Source organism: Pterocles gutturalis, unplaced genomic scaffold, assembly GCF_000699245.1.
Source record: "Pterocles gutturalis isolate BGI_N339 unplaced genomic scaffold, ASM69924v1 scaffold32235, whole genome shotgun sequence".
Classification (NCBI taxonomy): domain Eukaryota; kingdom Metazoa; phylum Chordata; class Aves; order Pterocliformes; family Pteroclidae; genus Pterocles; species Pterocles gutturalis.
In genome coordinates, this window is record NW_010139340.1 from 32,346 (window position 1) to 49,874 (window position 17,529).

The 17,529-nt window shown below is 38.4% G+C and overlaps 1 protein-coding gene across 1 annotated transcript in view; it reads right to left on the reverse strand.

Annotated features, from left to right (window-relative positions):
- Window positions 1–464: 464 nt before the first annotated feature.
- PPAPDC1A (phosphatidic acid phosphatase type 2 domain containing 1A) overlaps window positions 465–17,529 on the reverse strand; it is a gene marked incomplete at its 5' end in the record, with an annotated part of 29,644 nt that continues 12,579 nt past the window's right edge. The window contains 2 exons of the mRNA XM_010083318.1: window positions 465–664; window positions 4,258–4,428. Of these exons, the coding sequence (XP_010081620.1) occupies window positions 465–664; window positions 4,258–4,428 (371 nt within the window). The remainder of the gene's footprint in view (window positions 665–4,257; window positions 4,429–17,529) is intronic.

Here is a 17,529-nt window from a genome sequence, read left to right on the forward strand (position 1 = left end):
ATGGCTGGCCACAACAGATGGTGAACATCTGATGAAAAGTGCTGGGTGTACTCACCACCCATCAAAATCAATAAGAGCTGAAGATGACCAAAACTTACTAGGAGATACTCAGTATTTCAGAAAATCTGTTTCCAGATCTACTGTATCTTCAACCACATCTTCTTAAAATTACTCTCTTAACCATTCACCACGTGGGATTGTTTTTATTTTCTTTCCCCTTCCCTCAAGTCGTTTCTCTGTTTGCAGTAGACTGAAAACAGATAACTCAGCAAGTCAATATGAACTGAAAATTTAACTTTAAAAGTATGATGATATTGCGGCATTAAAAATAAAACATTTAATGTCTCTTTAAAAAAGGAAACAAACAAAAGAAAAAAACATGTACAGTAAGAAACACCGTGTTAAGAGACCAGTTTGGAGAAAATGTGAGAAGGCTAAAAGTTCATTCTGCACATTTCTTCAAGTCATACGGGACCTTCAGTTATTCCCTCTAGAGGCAGGCCAGTAGCATTATCTGCTGTAGGTCTCTCTTCTTTCTTCACAGAGTTCTGATCTAGCATGCTGACATACGATTTATGACACGCGGTATTACCCAAAGGAGGGTAGTGTTGTCTGTAGCAAATATAAGCAAAAATGAGGCCAATGATCCCTCCAACGAAAGCATCTAGATAAGAAAAGCAACAAAACCAAAAGCACGTTACCATGGAAAGGTCAGCCAGTCGTGACAACTGTAAATAAAAGACATTTGTTTGACCTGGAATTGTTTAACCCAGAAAATGTGAATTTCAAACTTTCATAAAGAATTTGGAGCCAAATACCACAATCACACAGGACACATAAAAACATTTTGAATACTGAAAATATGGTTGTTGGCTATGTTCCAGGAGATGAACAAGCAGAACAGAACAGCCTCCATGGGGCATTAAACATTCGTGATATTCCAGCTCATCACTGACCAACATTTCTGGGTGGGCAACCCACGTTATCTTCTTCCAGTTTGCCACGATTCACCAGGTTTTGTATTTATGAACAATACAGCTGAACTATGCTGTTACTCCCGCTGACAGGTACGCCTCCAATTATTGCACTGACTACAGGCTGCTCCTTGTCTCTGCCCAAGTACCCCCAGGAAAGATGGCAGCTAAAGTGCCAGATCTACTCTTGACTGTTTTGTATCCCAGAAGGCATTCTCCAATGCAGACAGGGAGCAGGCAGGGTATGAGATGGAAAATTACTTCCTTCAGGCAGTGGGCCACTGTGGCTAGAACAATTAATTTCACTTGCAGCTCCTGAGCGACCCCTGAGAAAGACAGCTGTCAAGAACAATTTCAAGCTAAGTGAATTCTTCCTAAAAGCACCTGAAAGGTCAAAGACTAAGCATGCCTGTTAACTGATTTAAGACCTTTTGAATATCTTTCTCTGATGCTCTTTACTACCCCATACTCCTACCAGAAAATAAGGCCATTGTATGAGATATTTGCAGCTCTCACACACGGGCAATTTTAAGTTTTCCATGGGAACCGCAAAGCACCTGAAGGGTAAGAGGATTTGTTCTGCTGTCACATTCTCTCTGTCTCTTACTAATACACTTGTCTGATCTTGTATTTAATTTTCAAGCAACCAGAGCAAAATTTCACTGAAAATACACGCTGACTTTGAAAGCCTCAGACTTGAACGCAATCAATAATGGAAGCAAGACAAAAGGCACTGGTTAAAATACGACTTGACACCATGTTTTATTTTAACAAGACTTACTAAGCACCATACCATCTGTGTATACCTGTGTTTCCGTATTTTACTTTCAGCTACAAAGAAACCACAATGTAATAAAAATGATGAATCATGGAGTTTACTGACAAAGGGTAAATCAATACAAATTATTTTTGCCTAAAATACTTAAACACCGATTAAATGTCCTATTTTGTCAGTCCAGTATACATTAGAACAATGGGCACGTGGCCCAATTTTAAGTTCTAGTTATTGTGTAAAGATTAATTTTCTAGAAAAGTGTTGGTTGCAAATCTCAGATTACCCTCCTTTAGCTATGGTTGATCGAATACTGTTCCAGCTGCTTTTTTATTTTGGTTAACAATGAAGTCAAGTCTATGATTACTTTTTTTTAATTGTGGAGAACCACCATATTTCTGTCAGTTCTCTATAGGTTCCCCAATATTTCAAGACTTGCTGAAAACTTGTCTAGATAATCCCTTTCAAAACACTTCAATGCAAATTATGCAACTCTGGGCCCCATTTTGGGCACTACAGTAACGCAAATTCACTGCATGATTTATGGATTTCCAGCTTACTGGTCTTGACGGGGTATAATGAGCAAACAAACAGGCAGCTATTTTGACTCCTGTTTTTGGAGAAAATTATGTGGTTTTTTTGAGCTCATGGTAGCCACAGCCTCCTTTTTTTTTTTCTTTTTTTTTTTCTTTTTTCTCATTTGCCCATGTTCTTTCAGACTTAGTCTTTACTTTTTTAATAAAAAATTTTCACTTATTTCATTATTAAATAAACATTTTCAGACTTATAAACCTATACAGAGATCTAGGGACTTAAAAGCAGTCAATACATTCAGGATTAATAATGAAATATCCTAATACTCACCAGTACTAACACTGAGATCTTGAATACCACATTCTCCAGCCAAACTGAAGTGAGCTCAAAATCACTCATAATATTAACGTTCTGAGCCCACTCAATGGCTTTTTAATGTAAGGATACTCCACTCCATCTTTCACCTATAGTATGCCAAGTCTTGGACGTTATATTGATGGTCCTTGTTCATTCCCCACAGCATAGTTAAGGCTCTATCACAAAGCCACCATAAGTAATTTAAGACAATTAGTTGACTCTGCTGAGCCTAAAAGACGAGACCTGAGCTTTTGTGCTGTACATTACAGAGTGAACTAGTCTCTCTCTTGAGAATGCAGTTTGTACAGGTAAAAGCAAAGTCACCTGCAGGATAATGTCTGCCAGCACTGATCCTAGCTTGGGAAGAGCTGTGTTCAGCTCCATCTCCTTAAACTTCAAAGGCAAAAATACGAGCAGCTATAATGGACACAGTCACATCCCCTTGGGTGTAGTTTTTTTCTGTCCTAAATAAAATACATCATAAGAGTCTGCCTCGTAGCTCACGTTTCAGTACATAAGTAACTCTTACTCTTGGCAAGAGACAGTACACACTGTAAACATGTGCTGAAAACTTTAGAGTAAACCTATACACCCCCATTCCCTTTCATTCACACTCTTTTCTCTCTCTTTAACAAAGAGCTCAAGCCAGCCAAGTGTCGCACACTGAGCACGAGAATCGTAACTGCCGACTGTCCTGCCTGCCAGCCTGGCCAGGCACACACCTCACGTTCAGCAGCTTTGTGCTGGAGGCTCTGTCCGACTCCGAGTGTCGGTGAGCAGAAAAATGAGCCCTGGAACAAGACAAGGCATCTGCAGGAAACCAGGAGACTCCTTAAAGAACATGTCAAGGCTAATGGTTGGTGATTAAGCAGCTATGGGAGAACAGGATGCTGCATGAACACAGAAAACAGGGCAAGAAAAAACAAGGATGAGTCCTGCTCTGGCATGCTGACTGTTGTGTGAGATAAAGTGCTCAGTGGGATGGAGATATGCTGTACTTCGGTGAAACTGTGTAGAGGAACAAACAGAATGATATGTCTGTGTTGAGGCTGCATGGCCAGGTTTTGGTAGCAGGGGAGCAGAGATCCACCTGCAGCCTGGGGAGGACCCCATGCCGGAGCAGGGGGATGCCCGAAGGAGGCTGTGACCCTGTGGGAAGCCCACGCTGGAGCAGGCTCCTGGCAGGAGCTGTGCCCCCGCAGAAGGAGGAGCCCAGACTGGAGCAGGTTTGCTGTCAGGAGCTGTGACCCCACAGGGGATCCACGCTGGAGCAGTCTGTGCCTGAAGGACTGCACCCTGTGGAAGGACCCACGCTGGAGCCATTAGTGAAGAAATGCAGCCTGTGGGAAGGACTCACATTGTATATAAATATGATAATGTACACTGTGATATAAAAATTTATAATTTTCTATATAGGAAATACAGAATATAGGGACCACTGCAGTATTTTCAGACACTGAAACCCTCAGCATCAATCCAGGAGCAAGGAAAGTCTATAGCATGCTATTGTGGTTTAACTCATTTGATTTAATGAAAAAAAAAAAAAACAAAAACCAAAACACAAAGAAATACAAGGCTAATTTTAAAAAAGTAGGGAAAAAAGGTATCTCCATGGCTCACCTTGCCAGTGATGTTTGTAATCACACATACGTGACAGGGCAATCATCATGGCACAGTAGAGTGGGAGAATCGCTGCACAGAGCCGCCAGCTCTTCCCCCGGCCATTTTCCGTGAAGCAGTGTAACTTTCCAGCTAAGTAGAAGGTGGTAAAGCCAAGGCCTGAAAATGCAACTGATAAAGAAAAACACATAATTACAGTATTTTGTCATTAACACTGTACAATCCTACCCTTTAAGATCTGACAGCAGGATCCTTCTACTGCAGAGATGTCTTGGACTTTCTAGGGTGATTGTAGGAACCAAGGTAAGTTCAGAAGACCCATCTGCCAAAAACTGAGGGATTTTCATTATTTGAATGGTGATTCCTATGTAACCATATAAATGATGCTGTTATAACTTAGTATTTTAAGGGGATGTAGCAAATAGCCTAGCTAGACAGCTTTCTTTAGTTTTTTTGGTTTGTTTTTTTTCTGTTGTGTTTTTTGGTTTTGTTTTTCGTTTTGTTGTTGGTTTGTTTTTTTTGTTTTTTTAATCAGGCAATCGTGATCTTATAAACTTTAAAAAAACCACAGTTCATTGGGGGCTGAATGGGAAGAGGTAGTCTCCCACAAGATCCATGACATATGTATGTTCTCCACAGTGGTGTTATCTATGTAGCAATGCAAGCAACCAGGCAAGTGAACACTGCAAAGCAAATCATCTTCCTTCTCATAGATACTCAGCTTTCACATAATCTGATATGTCTGCAAATACTGTCGTACCTCTCATGTTTCATCTATCCTATCACAATTGAGTGATTGGATATTTTTTTCCTCTGGGGGAGACATCGGCTGTGGAAAGAATCCCTGATTTTCTTTGCACATTAAATTAAACATTAGGCACATTTTTAACTTGAGTCACAAAATCTTTCATGCTTAACTTTCAGCACATCTTTCCTGATTTTAGCCCTACTCTAAAAAAGCTAACATTCAAAGCAGAAAATTATTCAGTCAGTTTGTACTGCAATTGAATTACATTTAAATGAGATTTTTAGGTTCCATTAACCTGTTTCTATAGAACATGCATAACTGGCAGTGACGACAGAACTTAGGCACCAAGTTTCTGCCCTGAACTTCCTTCCTCTTGCAGCTGTTTACTTTCCAGAAGGGTACTGGATGGATTTTTATTTTTTTTTTAATATTCATTCTTATTAAAAAAAGCTTTTCTTTTTTTTTTTTTTTTTTTTTTTTTTTTCTAGAGGAAAATCAGCACTGTGGCTGAACAGGTAGCTCTGTGAAACACATCTTCTATTTTCTCCACAAATGTCATACTCAGTTTTGCTCCTGACTGCATGAGATCAAAACAGAACATAAGCACACAAGCTGTAGATAGCAAAATTATAAATATTTATCCAAGCATTTGAAATCCCTTTTTCTGACAACCTTTATACTTCTTATCTTTGTGATATCTAAGCAGCTCTATAAGAGTTAACAGGTCACATTCATAATACACAATTCTGTTCTGATTCTGCTATCAGCACGTTTAGTGGTAAAATCACCATCAGTGCTGGGTCAGACATACATCTTTTTTCTCATCTTCTGCTATATCTTTTCAAATGCCCTTCTCCTCATGTTCCCAGATCCTAGATGGAATTTGTGTTCCACTGATAAATCTATGGGATGGTCAATTTTTGCCGACAGTACAACGGAGTGGTTTCATAAGTTGATACTACACAGCTGTTTGAATGCAATTACTGAAGATTTGCATTTTATCTTCAAACACACAAATGAATCACTTCTTTAGACTGGTTGTGGCGGAGCAAGACAGAATGCTGATTAGTCATCAAACCACTGTACCAAATATACCGTTTCCTAGAAGCTTTTTCAACCAGTGCCAATTCTGTACTTGTCAGAAGGCAGTGGGAGGCAAACTATAAATATAACAAACAATCTTGAATAAATAAAAGATTTATTGCAGACTGAGCTACCTTCTTGTGCATAGACCTTTGAGAGTCATATAAACTTGCTCTGCCTTTCAGGCTACCTATCAGACAAGAATTTATTTCTTCTGACATTTCTACATCACAACATTCTTGAACTATATGTATTTTTTTAAGAGCAGCATGTCTTACGCAGAAACAGGCTGTGAGATGCATAGTCAGAGCACCAGGCTATAGTCACCACAGAAAAAATAAATCTGTGATCCTGACAACATACCTCAGAAAACTGGAATACCCCCCCTCCCTTTTCAAACATTCTCTTCAACACTTAGTACCCAGCGTAGACTGACATACTTAAAACAATAAATAAACATTTATTCTTCTTTCCAGTGCAGACTTTCTCTTGTGCCTCTCACATTTGCTGGATTAGCCACCAGAATACAAGAAAAGACAACACTGCTCTCTTTTGTGCTCTTCCTGTTGCACTAGGTAATTTTTGTGGCATTGTCTTCCGCATCAAAGATCTGCAGCTCTTTATAGGGGTTTTGCTTTTTTTTGGATGGCTAACAACACACATTCGTGTCTGTGTGAGCAGACATAGGGCTGTCCATTCTGCAGAGCTTTGGAACTAGAACCATGTATAAACTTACCTGAGACTGCAAGGACAGGACTCGTCTGCATCATTCCATCTGCCAGTTGAGTAAACGGAGTGAACAAAACTAAATCTACCTTGAATATTCAATATCAAGTGTAATCCAGGAATGGATACTTTCAAATGCTTCCCCTCAAAAATTAGTTTTTATTTTCATATTTCCATTTTCCATCTCAGGTTATTATTTTTTAGGTCTTTAAAAGAAGACGAATGAAAATCTGAAGACAGTTTTTCCAGGCAGAAGTATCAAGTGCTTTGTGGCTTCATTTTTAGGCAATACACAGTGCCTAGCAACTGAGAGGGCTTAAAGAAACACTGCCCAAACTAGAGCATGGGTGTTCAGTTCACACAGACTCGCATTCAGGATTACTAGCATTTGCCAGGGAATTTTACTAGAAATTGTCAGTGTGGTGGACAGCAGCAGAAGATTTAGCTAAATGCACTTCAGGGCAAACCTTGGGATATTTTTAAATAATTATTTCCCTTGAATTTGTTTTTTTTCAGGATCTGCCACATTTCCAGAAGGAAGTGCTCATGAACGAATACCAAAGTTCATCAAAATCTCTGCTTGCGCTAGACACAAAGGCAGATTTTGCCTTAGATTGTTGATGTGTTCCTCTAAGCTGAAGGTCAGGAAGAAAAGAATCACAAACACTCCTCCAGGGGAACTTATGCCTAACGTAAGATGGAAAAGTAATATAATGATGCTCTACCCTGTGGCTATGAAACTAATATTCCGCAGAGCAGCTTCACATTGCAATATTGTAAGACTGACTTCCCTTACCCTGGAGCATGCACATCCAGAAACAGCTGCTTGACCCCACAGTCCCCGTGTGTGCAGAGTCAGCAGAAAAGAACATGGAATTAACAGCTAAATGCTCTGGGATGTGAGAGTATCCATTATAACGGTAACTATATATTCCAGGACAGCTCAATTGCTGTGCACTCCAGGTAGGCAAGTTCTCTGCTTGACGGCTATATATTGAAGATGTTGCCAGTCAATAACATTAAGAAAAACAATACAGTCTTCAGGAAACCTGGGACTATAGGTGATACTCACACAGAAGAATTGGTCAATCAGTAGAACATATTTGAGCAAATTTTTTTCTGTACCAGCTAGTCAATACCTCATTGTATCATAGAAAATGCAAACACACCCATACACACATCACGTGCGCTAATATATTACATACTGCCTAATGTTGTAATAAAATTTATCATTCTGCATAAGAAGACAGATTCCAAAGAATCAGCAAAGGAATGTTCCTCATCTACACAAACACTCCTACTAAGTTGGTTTCTTCCTAGATCATAAGAATGTAATACTCTTTTTATAGGAAGAAGGCAAGAGCAACATAAAATACTAACCAGCCCGCTTTGGAGACATTAGCAAAAATGAAAATAAGAAAATCAGTCTGTCAGTTTAAAACAATGTTAACTCAAGACAGATGTTGATGCAAATTCCAGATAGAAGTACTTAATTGATTTTAAATGTTGGAAGAGGAGAATTGATGCAAACACAGTGACAAACACCTACTGAGGTATAACCAAAAGGAAGATATCCGAGTAAGTTTATTTACTGTTACAGCAATGACAAGAGCAAAAGAATTCACAGGGGGAAAAAAAAAAAAAAAAACAAACAAACAAAAAAACCAAACAAACAGAAAAAAACAAAAAAAAACAAAAAAAAAAACAAACCAGAGAAAACCTGGCACACCTTCTGCCCAAAGAGCTCATGTACTAAGCTCTCATCCTGCAATTGGATCAAAGGGGGCAGAACCGTGTCACCAGGGAAAACCTCAATGGGGATAACGGCACTCTGTAATGGTACCAGGTCCAAGCCTTGCAGAGCTGATGAATGAGCAAGCAGTAGAGGAGAGAAAATGGAAGAGTCAACAAATCCTCAAAACTAAATAGGTTTTTAGAACTAAATGGATAGCTGTAGATTGCTGTGTGAAGACAAGGAAGTGGTGCTTTGACTTTTACATCCTAATGGTTTATTAATTACCAACTTAAGAGATTGCCTTTCACCTTTTTTGGGTAGGTGGGGTAACTAGAACGGCTATTGGAAGGCACGTTTTAAAACTATACCATAATGGTACTTGAAACATGTCAAAAATCAGATTCCTCTTGGGTATTATCATTATTGGAATAAATAAAACTACGTTAGACTCAATTTTTCAGTTTGTTTCTATCACCTTCTTTAAAAAAGAAAAACCATTCACAGAAGAAACGAAGACTATGATAGCACCTAGAGATACAGTAGACCCCATCCTGACACCTGATTCTCTCCAGACAGGGGATCTAGGCAAGTTTAAAAACCTATCTGGAGGGACCAAACGGATTACCAAGTTCAAATGCATAAAGTGAGAAACTGTGAACAAGAATCTGATCTAAAGCACCCCAAATAAATTATTCATTAAAAATGTAATTGCTTTTGTGGGTGTTTTCTGGAAATTAAACTACCCGACGAGGATCTTCAGCTTCTCAAGTTTTAATGAATGCTTTGCTAAGCACACAATGCATGTCTTCTTCACACTAAGCAGTTTTTGAGCTGAAGAAAAAAATCCTCCACTTATTTGAGTGGCAACAAATTATGAAACTGCAAAACAACCATTCACATAGCCTATGCAACAATCAGAGAGAATGATCCATCTCTTTGTCTGTAATGCTTCATGCTTGCGGTGATTACTGTGTATTTTCCAAATGCAAACACATACTATTCATCACTGGAATAGCACAGCAGCCTACTGCAATTCTAGACAGGGCTACTGGTGAATGTTTTCAGTTTCACACTGTTCAAAGACTGAAATATTTATCTTTCCTGAAGGAAAAAGTATGATACCAAAGAGCTGCATAAATTTTAATGCTGAAATTCAATACAAAGAGGATTTTACAGAAGTACAATTCCCAGAGAATGTTTTGAACTTATTATCACAGGTGAAATATTATTTTTTTTTTCCAAGTGGGACAGCCAATCACCTTCCCTTTGGCTTAGCTTTATTACTTTATTTTCACAAAAAAAAACAGTTCAACAGAAGCAACATGAAAAACACATCACTAAATACAAATGTATACAGGGATCTGGGAAATAAAAAGGAGATACGGGAGACAAAGACATGTTAGAACAAAAATAGATCTATATTATCTGAAAAGCAAGTAACTAGAGTATTAGTCATTACGTTGCTTTTTTGCAGGACTGTCACAGTGAATTCTCATGAACCTTTTTTGGTTTTTTTCTGACATATTTTATTTTCATGCACCTTTCAAGATACCTCATTACACCTGAAACATCTAAAGCATCTCACTGCTACCAAAAATTGAGAATGTTCTCTTTTTTTTTATTCTTTACTCACTGCCAAGATCTCCATGCTTCTCAATTACACTTGGTGAAATTAGGTCCAACTCATCAGATTTAAACCTAGGACACCATGAGATCTGGATGCAACTGGTCCTTGAACACACAGACACACACGCAATGGAGCTGCTCTACTGTGGTCCCTAGTCAATGCATTCTTCTCCTTACAGGCATCAGGAATACCAAGTGTTGACTGATTTTTCTGTGTTGGATCAGATATGCACCCCTTTATGAAATAAAGTCCTGATACTGTACCTCTAGTTTATCAAGAAAAAAATTGTTAAAACTGAGATAAGAGTTGCCAGGTTAATTCAAGCAGGCTACTATCCTGTCAATCATCAATAACCAGAGAATAAATTTCTCTTTCTGCTAGACCTTAGCCTAAATACAGTATCTAGCCACAAGCTTTTGATCATCAGTTCTCCAACTCTAATACAAGTTATTGTCACTGGGGAATTTATGAAGTATCCAACTACAAATAAATCCTGTCAAGAGCATTTTTTTCTTTCCAGTTCAATATTAGACTATCCCAAGTCCGACACGTTGGATCAGGGTAAAGTCTTGCTCCCTGCTTTGTCATACACATGCCATTTGTAGTACCCTTGATAATGGATCACATCCTGCTCAACTATTTGTCCTCCCATCCACCATGCCAAGTATTTGCATCAGTCTTTTGGGGATGTGCATTTGATTTAAAATTTGTTTGAAGTGAATTTGTACAAGCATACAGATTAGCATATAAAATACAATTAAAAGACATCTTGAAAACCACCTTGATGGACAGAAATTTTTTCAATGGAGGATCAGAATTGTGTCAAACACAAGATGCAGCATGGTAGGCAGTGTCAAGGAATTTGCTGAACTATACCAGTTCTAGTACTGCCTGAAAATAATCCCCTAAATAATTCAAAAATAAACTAGGGAAACCCCAAGACTATGCACAGCTACATCAGTAAGGTTTACATAGAAGATTTCTGCTTCTCTTTTCAAGCTGTGAGACCCAGCAGGAACACAAAAATGTTTATTTCTGCTACACTGCAAAGTGCAAAGCAATGAAGCCTGATCCATCCACCATTCACAAGAGGAACTTATCACTGTGGGTTTTATGTAAAGAAGAGTTTTAGGGGGAAAAAAGGCAAGCACTATGAAGCCTTCTTCAACCACACTATAAAGAGCAAACTGAACTAGGACATGAAGAGGAGAGCGGCTGCACTCTCAGCTACATGATACCGTCACTGAATTCAATGCTGGGCTCCAAACTTGTAAATAACTCTCTTAGAGAAACTTTTAAATAACTCTCCTGAGAGTTTCCAGGGACTGGAAAGTGAGTGTCTTCATTTCCAATTCAGTCTAGATTTTCTGAAGACAACAAAAATAAAGTTGCTGTCCACTCTGGAGTTCACAGTAGAACTGGGATTAATCTCTTTCATCATGCATTCAGAAGGGGAAAATATATCATATACCATCATAAAAAAAAAAAATTGTGTTAAATACTACAGTGTAAAAGAAAATGCAGGGAACATGTTTGCCATGCAGGATAAATACCAATAGGAACCACTGTTTCAACTGATATGATTTAATGTATTAAAAAAAAAAAAAAAATTTAAAATCAGGAAAAAATAGAAAGTTTTTGGAGGTATGCTGGAGATATATACATAATCTGAACCTCAAACAGACTAGCAGGATTTGATTTATTATCAGAGCTGGAAAACTAAACTTTAGAGAGCTCATCTCGTAAGCCCCTCATGAATTCAAGCAGCCTTTGTTACCGAGTACTGAGAGGTAAATGTGTCTGGGAAGAGGTAAAAGCATTAAAAACAGCCATTCCTGAGTACAGTTTGAATTAAGAAGTCACTAAACCCCACATGAGATTTTTTTTTTCCTTGTATATCTAAGCAATCCATTCCTTATTTCCCTGGCTGCTTCTTTAAGAGGATGAAATATTTCAGAGAGACACTGCTATACAGCTGCTAATTAAGAGATTTATCTTGAAAATAGGGGAGTAGGAGCAATTACTGCCAAAAACCTGTGGCTTGTAGCTCATCTGTTACTTAAAATGTTCACTTTCAAATGAAGGAAATATGATTATCCTCCATGAAATTGCTAGCTAAAGATAATTAACGGTTCAAATTTAGATACCCAACTATAATTACATGTACTGCAGTAATATTTTATAAAAAGTATCACAGGATAGCAAACAATTCTATTGGATTTCTTCACTCTGAAGCATATAAATCATCTTAATTTTTCAAACAAATTAACGGCTTTTAAAATGTAAAAATCTTTTCATTTTTTACAACTGACTAATTTCAATAATTTTGGAAAAAGGGGAGGAGGTAGCTGTCCTTCCTCTCTAAAGACATAATATTTTCCAGTCCCCTTTTTCCTTTTTTAGTGACACAGTAAGACACATCACAAATACTATAGTCATTTAATTAGTGCTTTATCAAGCAAATCTGGTGCAAGCATGAACTTGCATAATCAGCTTTGATCTCATCAGAGAAGGCAACTCCTCAGGGGTGATAAAACAGTAATGCACTATACAGTGAGAAACAGCACTGAGTGAAACAGTGTGGAGATAAAGAGAAAATAAAATATCAACCAGCAGCCAGTCAACAGCAAAGGTGCCACTTCTTTTAAGAACTGTTGTAGTAGTCCTTACCTGTCTAAGGTGACAACTCCCACTACAGAGACTCCTAGTCAGACTACCAGAGACTTTATAACTTGTTTAGAGAAGGAAAAAAACCAAGAGATTTCTTTGTTCTTCCCCCAAAACCAAGGAGCGGACTGGACAGAAAACTAATTTAGGAGTAATCCTGATAACACTTTCTGCCTAAATTAGCAGAGTTTAGCTCAGAGGAACGGGACACATCCACAAAAATGCAGACATTGGTATGTGAACCAGTTATCAAGCCTCTAACTGCTAGAGATAAATAGGCATTTCTAAGGCATACCATACAACATCTTTGGTAACAGAATGAAGGCCAGACCCAAGAATAGGCACATGCAAAATGTACTCCTGCTCCTCATATTTAACTCCTACCCATTACCTGCCCTGCTGCAAGAGGCATTCTCCGGATACAGTGACACTCATTTTCATTCAGACTCTAGCATCCTTGCCATACTAAACTATTTACAGCAACTAGTAGTTCCATTTTTCAAGATAGGATCTTGCTGCTGTGTTCACCCACACAAATTTACTGATTTCAAGGAAGAAATGCAGAGAAGACTAGACTAGACTAGGAGAGAATATTTCAGTTGGAAGGGACCTACAATGGTCAGGCAGTTGGACTAGATGGTCACTTCAGGGCTGACCAAAAGTTAAAACAAATTAGTAAGGGCATTGTCCAAATGCCTCTTGCAAACTGACAGGCTTGGGCATCAACCACCTCTCTAGGAAGCCTGTTCCGGTGTGTGACTACCCTCTCAGTAAAGAAATTATTTCTAATGTCCGGTCTAAATCTTCCTGGCATGGCTTTGAACCATTCCCACACATACCATCACTATCAGGGAGAAGAGACCAGCAAAGACAGGCTAATACAATGAAGAATAAATGGCTAATCATATGATAAGAGAACTTCTTGCATCACTGAGCACCCCTCACCCGTTCAAATTATATTTAGTCCTGAGCGTCTGTGGAAATGCTATGATATCAAAAACCTCTGATCAACCATTCTGATTTCTATTGTCTGATTAACTCCCTCAGTAAAATAATCCAAAGATTTTTCCTTCCTCCCTTCTCCCCTGCAAGATAATTTTTTTTAAAAAGATCTCCTATTATCCACTGTCAGTTTCGTTCAGTGTAGGTATCCAACCTACATTGCCTTCCAACGTCATCATTTTCCAAAAGTTTCTCGTTGTTTAAACAGAATGTGGGAACCCCAGACAAAGAGACTTCTAAAACTACTGTCTTCGTTCAGACTGAAACAAGCAACAACTAAAAGACTCAAGAGAAAGTCACCAGATGAATCAGTTGATTGCAACAAAGCAGTATTAACTTTAAAAACATTTTGAATAAACTTTTTTGTACAAGTTTTGTTAGTTAAAACACTGACTTCATTACTTGCTGAGTCCTATGCAGAAAGGAGGGGGAAAAAATTATCTAATTACTTACCTGCAGTAGCTGGTGCTTTCTATGAAGAACTGACAGTAATAGCAAAATCCAAATGAGGCTTTCTGCAGATGTTCTGTATTTTTCTCTTTCTGGCATAAATAATATGCTTGATTTCCTGCATTTATCTCATAGCTTTTATATCAAGAGACTTTTAATATCCCCTTGTTTTCAAGAGACCTGAATTAATGTTTTCAGAAATCTTTATGACTGAGATTTCTGCAATCTGATAAATCAGTCAGCCACCTCTAAAGAAAGGTGTCTAGCATTTTAACTTTATAATTCAATCACAAGGTTTTTATTGACTTATTTTTCTTTTGCTTACTCTTGTTTTTATTGCAGCAATTCTGGACTGACTCAGGGTTATTTCCACTACAAGTACATGTCCTTATCTAAGCCAGCTCTATCACGCTTGCTGCTCAAAAGGTTTTTGAGCCAACTAGTATTACTTGAAGACTGATCACAACTAGTTCTTGTGGAATTGAAAACACACATCCCAACCCATGACGGTGACCGCCCTGTAGACAGATGTGAAGTCCCCATGGAAACAGAATGGTTGGTTGTACTTCCAAGTAGCTCTAGTCAAGGCAGAACGCTCTCACACATATTCTGGTTTATTCTTAACATGGGCTCAAAGACCACACTATGATGTGAAGCACAGTGCTACAAGAGGGGGCTGTTATAGCACTGATTTCAACAGCGTTCACCGGATCAGAATGAAAATGCCACCACAGAAAGTCTTGCCCTTAGTCTCTACAGACATAGAAAATTACCCGATCAAGATTAAGAGCAATGACTGCTTCTAGCAGTCATTCCTGATTAACCTGATTGAAATGTTTCACAGCTGATGGGACAGGGGCCAAATTCACACACAAATACAAGCTTCTAGATCTCAAAACAGGAATTCTGACTATGAGTCTCTATTTTCCTCTTTGCAGAGGAGGATGAAGGGATATCCTTCACGAGACCAGCGTTTGACCTGAAATCAGAGTTAGAAGAGAGGAAAGAAACAGATTTATGCAGTGAATATAATGAACATGCAACCATGCCATGGTTTTGCTTGGGCTGTTTAGCTGCTCTCATACCCAATGTGGCAGCCAAGCTCTTTTACCTTCCACGTGCTGCCTAAAACAGCCCACTGTTGAGCTGACCTACCTTAAAGAAAACTCCACACTGAAGGATACATTACTAAGGAAGGTGGCCAGAAAACGACGTGCCAGCCTCCTCTGCCTCAGTTGAGTTGATAGTCATCCATTTTGAAATTAGTCTTGACCTTTCTGACCTGCTTTGCTCCCGAGAAGAGCTGTCACTGCAGCTCACAGATGAAAATTGATCTTTAGATCTCTAGTGTAGCTCAAAGTCCTTTTAACTGAAAAGGTCAGTCAAAAGAACAACGGTCTTAGCTCTACGTACAGCTAAAGCCTACAATACCACAACTTCTGCAGGCTGTGTAATCAAGCATATACCTTAATCTTAGTTTACTAATTTTACCTGAGAAATTAAAGTTAGGCAAAAGAAAAAAAGAGAGAATTTGACTGAAAGATAATTAAGCTTCTGCCTTACACAGGTGACAGCAAACTGAACAGTTAAATAACCAAGAAACAGCAATAGCTGCTGGGAAAACTGGTGTATCCAAGCTAAACTCAGAGATTTACTCACACTTCCAGCTCATTTCTTTAACTTTGGCTCTCCAGCACTAGAGGAAGAATGATGTTGACTCAGAGTCATTCATTCTAATCCTCATTAATTCAAGACGATTCCGTTTTCACTCCCTCTCCTCTGAAGTCTCACTCTACTCTTGAGTTACCTGCATGATCTGGTCTCTCGATTAGGGAAAGCAAAACCAAATAAGAAGCCCCACCCACCACCACCTCTTTGGTGTCCTATGTGAATCACAATTTCCAGTGGCCTGCAAGCCAGCAAATCACAGTCCTGAGATCAAGAAAGAAACAGGCTCTGATAGAGCTGGCTCTACTAGAGCTCTGAAACCAGCTGTAGTACAATTTCTGATTTTTCATGCAGTCCTTGGTGTTGCCTAAATAACATGTTACCATGAAGAATCACATTACTTTTAGCTTTTCTTCAAGAAAGTCTCCTGAATTTTGCTAGATAGCAGAAATGTGGGGGCTGACCTTGCTCACAAAGGAAGAAATGGTAATGCAATGAAAAACGTCAGATGGCGTTCCTCTCTCCTTATTTGAAGATATGGCTGGGGGACCTCTGCAGAAGAATTTGTCTTGTATATTCTTAAGCTTGTTACAACAGATTGAGCAATTACTACTGTCATTCATAATGGAATTTGGCTACTTAGAGTAGGAAATTACTATTCAGGACCTGTCTGAATATGTAATCCCATTTATTATGCCAGCAGAAAAGGGTAACCAATTACTTTTTTCCTGTTGTTGTTTATGCTTCCTTTCTGGAGACACTGTTCTTTCTCAAATAAGCACAGATGACCTCATATCCAGTACTTTTATAATGTGCATATCCTACTTTTAATATAAACAGAATCTACCATGTGCAACAAGCCCCACTGGCAATGTTTTCTTAAAGCTATTTTAAAGTGCACAGCAGGTATTAAGATCCTAATTCCTTGGTCACTGCTCCCATTAACTCTGCTGATTACTTCTTTGATGTAGTAATGATGACTATTAATAGGTTAGAATTCTCCAGGCAATTCAGTTCTGGCATTGATTCTGATCAGAGCAAGATTATGTGTTGTGTTGGAAATTGATGTTTACCTTGATTTGCAATGAGTTCATACTTGCAAAGGCTCACCCTGAATAATGAAACTGTGAAAAATCATCTTCATGATGTTACAACCTTGCAAATCTGACCACTGCGAATGTTAGTTACGTTAACAGTGACATATTACTACTTAGGTCTTATTTGTATAAAAAGTGTAAATTATTACAAATATACAATGAAAGGAACTGTTTCTTTTAAAATCATTAATTCCTTATAAAAATTGAGTCAACCAACACACAAAAATTATGTGTACATATAATTTGCCACCTTGCCTATGAAGACTGTGAGGTAAGTGTACGCTATAGCTTGAAAGGCAGAGAAAATAATTTTCTTCTTCACTTCTAAAAGGCCATTTTTCTCTCAAATATGTCAAGACCTCTTCATCCATCAAGGGGGTAATTAAAAAACGTATGACATAACAGTAGCTGTTATTGTCCCTACAGCCAAATACTCTGATTACGTGCTTCATTTTAGATTCTCTGATTT